Source organism: Hesperophylax consimilis, chromosome 16 (assembly GCF_061612785.1).
Source record: "Hesperophylax consimilis isolate HC1 chromosome 16, BYU_Hcon_1.0, whole genome shotgun sequence".
Taxonomy (NCBI): Eukaryota; Metazoa; Arthropoda; class Insecta; order Trichoptera; family Limnephilidae; genus Hesperophylax; species Hesperophylax consimilis.
Genome location: NC_142851.1, coordinates 12416575 through 12430806, shown reverse-complemented (window position 1 = coordinate 12430806; position 14232 = coordinate 12416575). Strand labels below are relative to the sequence as shown.

The following is a 14232-nucleotide window of genomic DNA, read 5'->3' as shown; positions in this document are numbered from 1 at the left end:
TATTGAGGACACAGGGTTTTGAAAATATAACTTAGTTATTTAATTTTATTATTCAAATATTTAATACGCTTAGTCCATTTTTAATTTTTAAATGTAGATAAGTTATATGGTCAGAGTTTTCCAATGAAGGACAGTTATTACAATGCACATTTAAGTGATGGAAGCTATGAATTTTCAAGTACAGGTTTCATTCTGAGTTTTATTTTGAAAATGATGAATTTTAAAATCATCTAAGCGTCCCTTTCATAATCTTACTCACTACGCTTACATCAGCCTTGCATTCTTGCATTATCAGTAATCCCTATAATATAGGATATTATTCTAGTTTTTTAGAAAGATGCAAGTGATTTACTGTCTCGAGTCTAGAAAATTTTTAATATATTCAATTACTAAGGCTATGGTCCTAGATTTTTTCTGAACCCAAATTGTTTCTGTGATAATAGTTTGTTAGACGAGGTTAGTCGATGAGTTGATTTTTGATCATTGTTTCTAAGATTTTAGAAAGTGTTAAGAATTTTAATCAATCTATAATTATTATTGATGTATTTATAATTTCTGATTCAAAAATTGGTGTGATAGTCTCTATTTTGAGTTGTGGTGGAAATCTTTTCATAACGGATTTGTTTATTAGGAAGAGCATCGGATCGATAAGTTCGTCTAGCAAGTATTTTATTGTTTTCATGATTCTCGTGATTCCATCCCTACCAGATGTAGATATTAGTTTAAATTTAGATAATATTAGTGTTAGTTTGTGTTTAGTGGTTGGTTTTAGTGCAAATTTCTTCATTTAAGAATTTGGGTGTTTGTTTTTGTTTGTGTTAAAATTTGGAGGTGTGGTTATTTTGTTCGCTATATTCGAGCCTATGTTGCAAAAAACTTTTTTGTGTTATTTACTAATTGCTGTATATTTATGTTGAGCGACAGTATACCATTATCAGTGCCGATTTCTTCCAATGGGTTTGTTTTGTTTTGTTAGTGTGGGTGATTTCTTTAACTATTTTTAAGTTTTGGGTTATTATTGGATTCATCTATTTTAGTTTAGTAGTAATTTTGTTTGCCGATTTAGTAAGGTTTAAGGTTCAATTATTAATGGTAACTTATGTATTTGGGCAGGAATACGTAAAATACTAAAATGATATGTCAAGTATTTAAGCTAATATAAGGAGGATAGTAATTTTGGGTACTTCCTACTCCCCACTTGGCTGCAGGATAGTAAATTGAACCCGAATTGCCTCTCACATGTGGTTAAAAAAAAAATGACACAAGAGCGGTGAAAAATTAATACATTTTTAGATTGTTTCAAAATTTATTTTTTTACTAATAACTTATAAATATTTTTCTGAATTTCACATACCTACTTTTATTTTTAAGTTATGTTTGTAATGATCTGCCCTTTCTACTTCAAACTTTTCCATAAGGCTTTGGTTATATATATATCCGGGGTAGGAAGGTCCTCCCTGCCGTCTTTTCTTTATTACACACCCCTTCAAGTGTGTACATCCTAGTTTGTCTACGTGACGTACGACCTTGAACGTACTCATTTCACGTGACGGTTCAGTATAAAAAGGCTTCACCGAACGTTGTGTTGGGTTTTTGTTTCTCGGTTTAGAAACCTAGTTATCTATATATGTGTGGTATCCCTTGGTTCTTTTGAGATAGAGTGAGTTGAATTCATTACTGCTGTGTTTTAAAACCATTTTATAAACCTTATCTTCTAAGTCGCCTGCTCTCCCCCCACTAGCTACTCGATTCTACCTATCGTAGGGTAATGTGAATATAATAAAGTGTTAGATTTTATATATGTGATATACATACGATAAGTTTATGGTGTTAGTTGTCGGCGCCATCCATGTATATTTTTTGGGAGGGGAAGGAGAGGAAAGGAAATGAATTTTTTTCAAGCTAAGATTGACTCCTCCTCTTACCAAACAAAACTGATGGATGATAATTTGAGCAAGGCGATCGATATCTGCGTGTCTGGATATCACAACCGGCCGGGTCTCCCCTTGTTCCAAATCGGCAACCTTCACGCCAGAATAAAGAAAACCAGGTCTCATCACCAATTTCAGAATTGCCCCAATCTCAAACACCTCCAGGATAACCTACTTTACTGAGTGTAGAAGGGGAAAGCCATGACATCCCTTGTCACGAATCTAGTCGCGAAAGTGTGACACGTAAGGTCCTAAGTTACGAGCCACCTCTAGAAAACATTGTAACTCCCACGTCGTCGGGGATTTACATCCCTTTCTAGGTCAATACACATATAACACACGACGATCTTGTCGACATTCTGCCTGCTTATTAACGATAGGTTGTGTGCCTACCCATTCAGCCAATTATCATGTGAGATATATGTAAGGTCTACTCGATATGCCAAATTTGGGATGAGGACTGTCTGTATTTTAATATTTGGTTCCAGTATTTATTTTATGAGGTTACTAGCATCCTCGTGTATTAGGTATGGGTAACTTCTACTGAATACCTATCCTCTCAGGTAAGGTATAAACGGATAATTGGTTTGATTTTTTGCATTTAATTTAAAGAGGCTGCCTACCTCTCGAAAGATACCTGTTGAGAAAAGTTGTTCGGTTGGTAGTTTTATTTCGGAGATTACCATCTCCCTCTTTCGACTTTAGATTTGCTTTTGTGCATCCCAATTCGTAACTTAGAAAGTCAAACAATAGATGAAAGTATTAAATTAGAAGGTCAAATAACAGAAGAAAAGTTTTCATTTTGTTCCGTCTGGTTGTATCCGATCGCTTTCAATTTGGGACGGCATACGCTAGCAAAACTTCCCCTTTGACTGACTGTACTCCGCGCCTCTCGGCCTATATATGAAAAGGTCGTTGACTCGTCTCTCGCTCACAGCTGATTGACAATGCGTCTAGCGTATCCCTTCTTATGGGAAGATTATTTGGGATGCAGGCGTTGCAAACTCGGTTGTATCCTATTATTAAAAGGGTCCTCTGAAATTTAATAAATAATATAAAAAAACTCACCCTGTTAGTCACCTCCAAATCCTCGTGTGAAACTTACCTGGTTACACTATATAGCTAAATCACTTTAATTTTCGACCTCCTCCCTACGCTTATAAAAGGGTAATTAAATATTCCTGTAAATAAAATTGTACCTCCCTAATCTGTTAGGATTCGAACCCACAGTTAATAATCTATTTGATTCTCTGGTTTTCGGTCTCCGTGGATAGAATGCCATCTCGCCAAATCAATAACTTAGCCCGATTAAACACTTCCTGCCTTTAAGTACATTCACTCTATTTTAAAACGCAATCAATATTTTTATTATTTTCATGTTTTTAAGACAAGCAATCTAGTTCGAACTGTATACGAAATCACGTTTAAATCAACACAACTTTATAACACAATCGCGATTGCACAACACCTGGCGCCCCTGAGGTGGGTTTTTACAAAACGGCGCTCTACAAATTATCCAATTATTATTATTGTCATTATTATTAATTGTTTTCCCACTGAGTCGAATCACTTTCACTTCACACAAACACCGGATCAATAATCTTTCACTTTAATTCAATATTCCGCAATATTCTCTAATACCATTTGAATTCAATAATTAACTGCAATTTCAAACAACACTTCTGATTTGTATCCCTTTTCATGGAGCTGTCAACGCACTCAAGTTCCAAACCCGACTGTCCTCCGGTCTCTCCTTTCCCGTGGGAATCTGTTTACTCAAGGCCTGTCTGTCAATAAATCTTCCGTCGTTGTTTAAACAAAAAATTTTTTAGAGCACGTTATTTTATTATTTATCGTTTATTTTTGTGGATGTCCAAAACATCACAGCCTCCCTTTAGTTCTAAGCCCAACGGGTAATCTCGCTTCCTCGTGTTAGTCGATGGGATTAGAAATAACTATAGGTAATTTACGTTTCTCGAATACCTCTGTATTTATTTTTTATTTTTATTTTAAATTTTATTTTAATTCTTCCAAAATGTTGAGCGCCCCTGTTCTTCGTTTCTAACCTAGCATCTGTTTATTTTTTTGGTTCCCGTGATTATCGGCTTGTTCTACTGGTGAGTTTTTTTCCGCCCTCAGCTTTTTCAAGTGTTTTGTGTCTCTATGGGTAGAAATTCAATATGTCATGTCACACTTGTTTATTTTTAAACTCTGAGTTATTTGTTTAAACAGTGTTGTTTCACCTCAATACGTTATTTGTATTATGTTCGAGTGTTATTTATTTTCATGTTGATTTGTTTTTATTTTGTGTCCTCGGCGGTGATCCGATGGTTTTGTCTGTCTTTTATTATTTATGTCTTAAACATTCTCTGCCTTTTAGATCTGGAATAAACAATAATTGTTTACATTTATTCAAATATCAACGGTATAAAATATGCCATATACTTCACGATATCTGAATGCAATGTTTATTTTAGATTTGTCCCAGCTATCTTATTCTTGTGTTATAATTAATCCGATTTCGATGTTTGTTTATCCTTTGGCTTCGTTGTTTATGAACATTTTAGATGTTTTTTGTCGTCACAATGAATTCAATGTTTTCCGGGTCTGTCTGTTTATTCTATTTTGCCTTTGAAGTACGATGTCTCTGTTATCATTTTTGACGATAGGTACCATTTCTTTTGCTGTTAATGTGAATTAATAAGGTTTATGAAATCCATTTTTTTTTTTCAACAACAGTAATGAATTCAAACCAGCTTGTATATCTATCTCTCCTGGTTTGCGGCATCAGATGTAATGATCTGCCCTTTCTACTTCAAACTTTTCCATAAGGCTTTGGTTATATATATATCCGGGGTAGGAAGGTCCTCCCTGCCGTCTTTTCTTTATTACACACCCCTTCAAGTGTGTACATCCTAGTTTGTCTACGTGACGTACGACCTTGAACGTACTCATTTCACGTGACGGTTCAGTATAAAAAGGCTTCACCGAACGTTGTGTTGGGTTTTTGTTTCTCGGTTTAGAAACCTAGTTATCTATATATGTGTGGTATCCCTTGGTTCTTTTGAGATAGAGTGAGTTGAATTCATTACTGCTGTGTTTTAAAACCATTTTATAAACCTTATCTTCTAAGTCGCCTGCTCTCCCCCCACTAGCTACTCGATTCTACCTATCGTAGGGTAATGTGAATATAATAAAGTGTTAGATTTTATATATGTGATATACATACGATAAGTTTATGGTGTTAGTTGTCGGCGCCATCCATGTATATTTTTTGGGAGGGGAAGGAGAGGAAAGGAAATGAATTTTTTTCAAGCTAAGATTGACTCCTCCTCTTACCAAACAAAACTGATGGATGATAATTTGAGCAAGGCGATCGATATCTGCGTGTCTGGATATCACAACCGGCCGGGTCTCCCCTTGTTCCAAATCGGCAACCTTCACGCCAGAATAAAGAAAACCAGGTCTCATCACCAATTTCAGAATTGCCCCAATCTCAAACACCTCCAGGATAACCTACTTTACTGAGTGTAGAAGGGGAAAGCCATGACATCCCTTGTCACGAATCTAGTCGCGAAAGTGTGACACGTAAGGTCCTAAGTTACGAGCCACCTCTAGAAAACATTGTAACTCCCACGTCGTCGGGGATTTACATCCCTTTCTAGGTCAATACACATATAACACACGACGATCTTGTCGACATTCTGCCTGCTTATTAACGATAGGTTGTGTGCCTACCCATTCAGCCAATTATCATGTGAGATATATGTAAGGTCTACTCGATATGCCAAATTTGGGATGAGGACTGTCTGTATTTTAATATTTGGTTCCAGTATTTATTTTATGAGGTTACTAGCATCCTCGTGTATTAGGTATGGGTAACTTCTACTGAATACCTATCCTCTCAGGTAAGGTATAAACGGATAATTGGTTTGATTTTTTGCATTTAATTTAAAGAGGCTGCCTACCTCTCGAAAGATACCTGTTGAGAAAAGTTGTTCGGTTGGTAGTTTTATTTCGGAGATTACCATCTCCCTCTTTCGACTTTAGATTTGCTTTTGTGCATCCCAATTCGTAACTTAGAAAGTCAAACAATAGATGAAAGTATTAAATTAGAAGGTCAAATAACAGAAGAAAAGTTTTCATTTTGTTCCGTCTGGTTGTATCCGATCGCTTTCAATTTGGGACGGCATACGCTAGCAAAACTTCCCCTTTGACTGACTGTACTCCGCGCCTCTCGGCCTATATATGAAAAGGTCGTTGACTCGTCTCTCGCTCACAGCTGATTGACAATGCGTCTAGCGTATCCCTTCTTATGGGAAGATTATTTGGGATGCAGGCGTTGCAAACTCGGTTGTATCCTATTATTAAAAGGGTCCTCTGAAATTTAATAAATAATATAAAAAAACTCACCCTGTTAGTCACCTCCAAATCCTCGTGTGAAACTTACCTGGTTACACTATATAGCTAAATCACTTTAATTTTCGACCTCCTCCCTACGCTTATAAAAGGGTAATTAAATATTCCTGTAAATAAAATTGTACCTCCCTAATCTGTTAGGATTCGAACCCACAGTTAATAATCTATTTGATTCTCTGGTTTTCGGTCTCCGTGGATAGAATGCCATCTCGCCAAATCAATAACTTAGCCCGATTAAACACTTCCTGCCTTTAAGTACATTCACTCTATTTTAAAACGCAATCAATATTTTTATTATTTTCATGTTTTTAAGACAAGCAATCTAGTTCGAACTGTATACGAAATCACGTTTAAATCAACACAACTTTATAACACAATCGCGATTGCACAACACCTGGCGCCCCTGAGGTGGGTTTTTACAAAACGGCGCTCTACAAATTATCCAATTATTATTATTGTCATTATTATTAATTGTTTTCCCACTGAGTCGAATCACTTTCACTTCACACAAACACCGGATCAATAATCTTTCACTTTAATTCAATATTCCGCAATATTCTCTAATACCATTTGAATTCAATAATTAACTGCAATTTCAAACAACACTTCTGATTTGTATCCCTTTTCATGGAGCTGTCAACGCACTCAAGTTCCAAACCCGACTGTCCTCCGGTCTCTCCTTTCCCGTGGGAATCTGTTTACTCAAGGCCTGTCTGTCAATAAATCTTCCGTCGTTGTTTAAACAAAAAATTTTTTAGAGCACGTTATTTTATTATTTATCGTTTATTTTTGTGGATGTCCAAAACATCACATGTTATTAGAGTTAAGATCTTTAATAATAAAAAAAAATAAGAAAATAATGCCTGAATAAAATCGGTGGCCATATTAGGACTAGAGTAAGTGTCTAGACTCTAGGCAATATTTATACAGGAAGGTGTTGGTTTTAAAATCAATAGCAAGTACGAGACCATGTCTTAAATCAAAATAAAAGGTAAAATATTTCTCATACTTATTGCGAATAGTACTTTTTGAATGATATATATGTATATAATTGTATCACACGTTGACCACATCATCTTGTGTGTAGAGACTAGCAAAGAACACAATATCTCTCTTAATGACTAGCGACACCTCCTCCATCTTGGCGTGCAGCATGGGGTCACCGATGATTTTAGCCGCATCTCTCACATTCATTAATACCTGCAAACAAACATAATAAACATCATAACCAGGAAGAAAGATTTAATTAGATGAGACAATGAGCCATTTAGATTGAGGTTGGCCAATTCACCAATTTAGCAAACGTAAAACCTTCGTCGACGTTTTACGCATGCCTATATCGAAATTTCCTTGTGTTGCATAACTGAAAAAACAAAAGATAAAAGTTTGGAAAATCCATAGAAATCCAAATTAATAGACTTGCCATAACTATGACATTAGTCGTACCTTGACCACCGAAGAGTGCACATTGAAATGACCAGACCAAGGATCTGAATGTTCGCTCTGAAATGAATTGCCTGGCGTAGCAACGCTAAAATTGAGTGAGGTGGTTTAAATTTTTTTTTTTTTTTTATTTTTTTTTTTTATGTGACACCTCACAAGAGTGTCCCTGCCTGTGCAGTGCACAGACAGGGGAACTATGTCACCACCCGGTTGGGCGGCGTTGTGAGGCGGAGTAAGGTAGGGGCTGTAGGAAGGGATTTGTTAATGCGGGCCTTGAAGAGGCTCGGATTATAGGAGGGAGGAAAAACAGATGCCGGTAGCTCGTTCCACATACGAGCCGACTTACACAAAAACGAGTCGTAAAAACGGCCCGTTCTCATGAAGCCAACGTCAACCGTGAACGGGTGTTCAGTTCGTGTCCGTCGAGTTTCGCGCACGTGCACCGGTGCATCAGGAATCAATGCTGCTAGCTCCTTGGAGCAGGCTCCATTGAAATACCTGTAGAACAGACACAGCATGCCTACATTGCGTCTATGCATCAGAGAAGGCAATCGGTCTGTTAACAACGGATTGTCAATCAGACGGATCGCTCTCCTCAGACTCAAGCAGGTTTATCAAGTATTTTGGGGCACCAGCCCAAAGGTGGCTCCCAAATTCAATAGTTGGGCGGACTTGAGACTTGTACAGGGTCAGCAGCTGGTCACTGTTGAAGAATCTCCTAGCCCTGTACAAGATGCCCAACTTTTTGGAGGCCTGATTTACTCGGGCTTCTATGGATCCCCGATACTTGAGCTGGTCTGATATAGTAACTCCAAGCATTTCAATGGAGTCTTTATTGGGGAGAGTGCTCCCATCAAATTGCACCAGACAGTCATTGATCTCCCTCTTTGCCGAAATCAGACACGCTTGGGTTTTTGAGACGTTGAAACTGACCAAGTTGGCCTTACCCCAGGCACGAACCATCTCTAGGTGGTGGTCAATTTTTCGCTTCAAAACTTCCCGAGCTGTTCGGACATCATAGGTGGAAGGGGGCCTGTCAAAAAGATAACCCTCGTGAACGGTGCTGTCATCAGCGTAGCAGTGAATTGGTGTACATTCAACGAGATCGTTGATGTGCAATAAAAACAGCGTCGGAGACAGCACAGATCCTTGTGGCACCCCCGCATTGATTTGGTGCGGTGAGGAAGAAGAGCCGTCAACCACGGTATGAATTGTTCTTCCCCTCAGAAAGTCCGCAATCCAACTATGCAGGGTTGGGTGGATCCCATACGATGGTAATTTCCCGATAAGCGCCCGGTGCCAGACTCTGTCAAAGGCTTTGGAGATATCCAACCCAACGGTTTGGGTTTCACCAAAACGTTCCATGTACCGCCCCCAAATATGCGTTACATATCCGAGTAGATCGCCACACGATCGGTTTCGACGAAATCCATACTGCCGATCGCTTAGGATATTGTTATTCTCGAGATATGTGAGCAATTTGTTGGTACCTACATTTTTTACGAGAGCGGACGTGTTTTAACCGCTCCAGTTTGTTTAATCCTTTCAGAAGGTTTCCCTTGTTAAGAGATCGCTGAAAAATGTTCAGCATCTGTGTTTTATATAGTGCTTACCTTCTTATTTCACGAAATGCGCGTAACTTCTACCGTTTAGCCGGAATTTGCAATTATTATAGCATTTTAAACCGATTAAATATTGAAAGTGAACCTAGAACAAAGATTCTCAGTGCAGTCGAAGATTTTATACCTGACTCAAGTGTCAAGTGGTGTCGGGATTTACGGGACCTTTTCAACCGAGTGTGTGTGCCTGGAGGACAGATAAGCCATATTTTGTTTAAAGTTTTGGTTTTTATTTTCTGTTTTTGTTTATGTATTTTGTTACAGATGACACACATAAACTTCACTTTGAGTTTGGTTCAAGATTTTGCTTATGATAGCCTGCGATAAGCGAGCCCTAAGGGTCTGAGACAGAGGTGTGAAATCGTCGGATCACGACAATAGAAAGAATTTTATTTTTTTTGCTGGATTTTATTTAGGTATTGGAGCCAGGAAGGAGTCTGAAAGGGTCGAGAGGATGCACTAGGTGGCATGAAAGGCTGGGAGGTGACTGGAGAGACTAGGGTAGACTAGGATGAGGTGATTTTGCACAGCGGTGCTGCCAAGGTCTGTTATCTATGTGAGGATGTTGTGTCGGCGCTCTTTATTGGCAGCAGACACATGTCAGCGCTATATTAGCGGCGGACACATGCCTGAGCGGATGACGAGCCTCGTGTTGGCACAGTTGGTGGACGAGGTAGTCTCTCTCCCTGCAGCAGCTGGTACAGTTCCTTCGCTACCTAGGACTCTTGCAGCAGAGTCTCCATCTTCTGTCTTTGTCGAGCGTCACAGCGGTGCTGCCAAGGTTTGTTGTCTATGTGAGGATGTTGTGTCGGCGCTCTTTATTGGCAGCAGACACATGTCAGCGCTATATTGGCGGCAGACACATGCCTGAACGGATGACGAACCTCGTGCTGGCACAGTTGGTCTAAATAACAAATGTAGATCCTAGGAAATAAATTGTACAGCGCCCTTGAGGTGATTTTTCACAAAAACGGCGCTCTACAAATTATCCAATTATTATTATTATTATTATTATTATTATTAACCACCCTTTCTAATACCTTCGAGAGTATGGAAGTGATGGCTATGGGGCGGTAGTTAGAAGGGTCGGAACGGTCCCCCTTTTTTGGGATTGGGTGGACGATTGCCTTTTTCCAAAGATCTGGCACCTTTCCACCTTTGAGAGAGAGCCTAAATAATTTCGCGAGCACTGGAGTCATTTCTGCAGAACACCTCTTGAGGACCAAGGCAGGTATTCCGTCCGGCCCACTGGCTTTGTCGACTTTCAGCTCGTTCAAGACTCGGAGAACCTCACTGTTCCGGATCTTCGGTTCCTCCATTTGAAAACCGCAGTGCGGAATGGAAGGGGGAGTCTCTCCGTTATCTTGAAGAGTTGAGTTTTCCGCGAAAATTTTGCCTAATAATTCAGCTTTCTCGCGGGCCGAGTTAGCCAGCTGACCATCAGGCTTGGTCAGAGGTGGGAAAGTGGTTCTGCAGAAATTTCTTCCGATCGAGCTAGCGAGTGACCAGAAAGCACGGCTACCAGTGGGGCAGTCAGCCAGCTTTTTCGCAATTCTCTGGTCGTGATCGCTCTTAGCTCTATTTAGAACTCTCTTACAATCCCTTGCCCGTTTTCGGTATTCCGAAAGGTTATTCATGGAGCTAATCTTCCGGAGTGCATTAAAAGCCGTATTTTTGAGTCTGACAGCTTCGGCACAGCGATGGTCAAACCACGGTTTTGTGCCCGCTCCAGAGGATTTGACGGAGAAGGGAATGTAGCAATCCATTGCTGATGTGATTACTTCTTCTACCTCGCGTGCACAAATTGATGGGTCCTCGGAGCTAAAGCATACAGTACTCCAAGGAAAGGCGCCGAAGAAAGACCGCATGCCGTCCCATTTTGCTGCCCTGTAGTGCCATACCTTCCTCTTTACATTTTGTCGGGTTGACGGTTCATGGAGGATGGGACAGAGGTGGTAATCAGGCAGTGGTCAGAGGATCCTAAGGGCGCTGTCACCTCCACTCTGTACCCGAGTGGCTCACTAGTGAGAAACAAATCGAGTAGGTTGGCTCGATGTGATGGGATGTCTGGTATTCTGGTCGGAGATTCTACGAGTTGGCTTAGTCCATGGATAAGGGCAAAGGATTCCGCAGATCTACCGGCAGAGTTTGTTGGGCCCGAGAACTTCAGCCATTGTTCATTATGAACATTGAAGTCCCCCAGGATTACAAACTCGGCCGATGGGTAACGGGGCAAGAGAATATCTACAGTGTCACTCAGGTATTTAAACAACTCAACAGTGTCTGATTCGGCAAGGTTTGGTGAGCGATATAGGCACGCATAAATTCTCATCATACCGGTGAGATCCACACGTACCCATAACACTTCGTGTTTTGCGCTCTCGATATTTGCGAGACGAGCGCAGCTGATGTCAGCACGGCTGTAAAGGCAGACACCTCCTTTGGGCCTGAAAAGGCTTTCCAGATGATATCCTGGGCAGTTCAGATATGAGGTATCTGGGGGCTCGGCAATCTGTGTTTCCGTAAGGAAGAGGAGATGGGGATTTTGTGAGAGAAGGTGGTGGTGGATGGGAGTTAGGTTGGTGTGCAGACCGCGAATGTTAGCGAAATTCACCTTCATCCTCGGTCCACACTGAGGACTCCTACTGTTCGCTGTTGCTGAGTTTATATTAATTTGTTGTGAGTTCATAGTTTTTAAGTTTGTTTTATTTGTTTGTGGGATTTAGGAAGGATTAGGTTAAAAAGGTTGGGTGGGGAGTTGGAGAGTGGAGCAACTGGATACACCAAATGTAAGGTATGTTCTTCTGACTGCGGTTCTAGGCAATGGGCAGGAGAGTCCGGCTGTGGAGGTCGCCCAGTGCGCCCCAAACGCTAGATGCTGGGTCCTCACCGGTCACGAACCGGCACAACATCAGCGGCAGGGTTTTTTCGCTGGCTGATGGGGCAGCCCACCCTTGGTCGTGAGCCCAAGGGTCGGGCCCCTGTACTATTCAGCGGCCCGGACAGCGATAACCGGTTTACTGGATCTCCCTCAACCGGCCTCTCCCAGCCCGGCCCGCCCCGCAGTGAGTAGGCCGACCCATTCATCAGTGTGATCCAGAACGCACAACCCTCCATGAGCCCGGGCACCCCTGCTAAGTCACCAAACGTAGCGAACCACTTCAGGTGACCTGTGGCAGAGGTGTTGGTAACCCAGAGTATGGTTCCCGGGGCGGCGGTACCCATTGACCACCTCCCAAATTAAAAATTTATTTTATTTACATTATAACACATTTATAAAAGTGTCTAACTAAATAGTATAGATATATATTTTTCAATTGATGTTGATTGTCGAGTTCTATTAAAATGACAAAAATGGACAGACTGTAATTGTCTTGGAGTAGAGATGGATTGATTACCTCATGCAACTGCTGTATATTCCTAACAATGATGCCTTCTTGGACGTCTGTCAGGTCCACAATATCCGAGAAGGGTTTTCCGTTGGCCCACTCGTATACCACCTGCACCAGGCCAAAGTTCAGTCTCTCGGCCAGGCATGCCGGGTCATCTAGTCCCACCTGAAACAATTATATATATACACGGTGTTCTCACAACACGGTGTTGTTTCCCACTTGTACTACGAGTTTCGGACACAGTATATGTTTAGTGAAATGAGGCATGGCACGATGCACAGCGTAGTTGGTAAACTATATAAGTTAGTATGGGCAAAGGCAGATAGGTCTGCTGATGCGCGGCAAGCGAGGCTTGAGTTTGTAAAATGAAAAACCACCCTTAACCTCTTGAATGTCAGAGTAGAAAATCCTAAACCACGACTGTCGGCTGAAAGTTAAAAAATGACTTTGATGAGTTTTGCTCAAATATCAGAATAAAAACAATGTTTTTTTTTTGCAATTTTTTTCTCTTTACCAGATAACAACTTATTATTTAATTATATTTAATATTTATATCATAAGATGTTTCCCCAGAATAGTTAAATTTAATTAAACAACAAAAAGTATCTCCCATTTGGGAAACAACAAACTGTAAAAAAATAATCAATTTGTACGAGTCAATCTTGAGCATAAATGAATTATATTTATCAAAATACATTACTTGAACTATGCATAAAAACATGTTCACTAAATGTAAATCTATTGTTTATTTGTATTCCTTTGTACAGTTTTTTTTCTTCAGCGACCGCTGAGAATATTCCAGAAATAATGATACACAAAATCTCATAGATAATTTATTTCAACGCAGCTAGAGAAGCTACCTACATCCATCAAATTTAATAGAAGTTTGTTTCTTGATTATTATTAGCGTACAAGTTCTGACCTTGTCCTTCACACAGTTCCTTTATACAGAGAGGTTAAAATGGCATTAAAAAAACATGGATTTTAGTATATTGGTCACCTGAGACCCAAACACAGTTGACAAATAAAGTCTCACCATGTACTTTTCCTCCACCTTCGACAGTTCCATGTCCACGGCCTTGATGGCGTTGATGCTCTGCAGCAGGCTGGTCTCGATGGGCGTCTCCGACTGTGTGCGCGCCTGGAACACGAGGCAGCTAAGCAGTGCAGCGATCTTGGCCGGCTCCAGGTCCGTGAGGATGTTGCGGAACACCAGCTCTGTGATGATCAGCTCGTTGGTTTTCATCTCGCAAGCCACCCGGCCCTTCATCGCTACCCGGTTCTGGTCATCGACATAACTGAGGAAATGATTTTTATTATTTATTATAGATCTCAGATGTTGCAATCCCATGAATTGCATATATGTAGTACAAAGTCACACACCATCTTAATTATTATAATATTTTTATGTTAAGGTTCAGCCTTGGT

The 14232-nt window shown here is 40.3% G+C and overlaps 1 protein-coding gene across 1 annotated transcript in view; it reads right to left on the bottom strand.

The window, feature by feature from the left end:
• Positions 1-7167: 7167 nt before the first annotated feature.
• tst (superkiller complex helicase subunit twister) overlaps positions 7168-14232 on the bottom strand; it is a 37374-nt gene continuing 30309 nt past the window's right edge. Inside the window, exons 18-20 of the mRNA XM_089640907.1 lie at positions 13841-14102; positions 12811-12969; positions 7168-7550 (exon numbers count right to left, since the gene is read on the bottom strand). Coding sequence (XP_089497033.1) covers positions 7407-7550; positions 12811-12969; positions 13841-14102 — 565 coding nt within the window. The 3' untranslated portion in view covers positions 7168-7406. The remainder of the gene's footprint in view (positions 7551-12810; positions 12970-13840; positions 14103-14232) is intronic.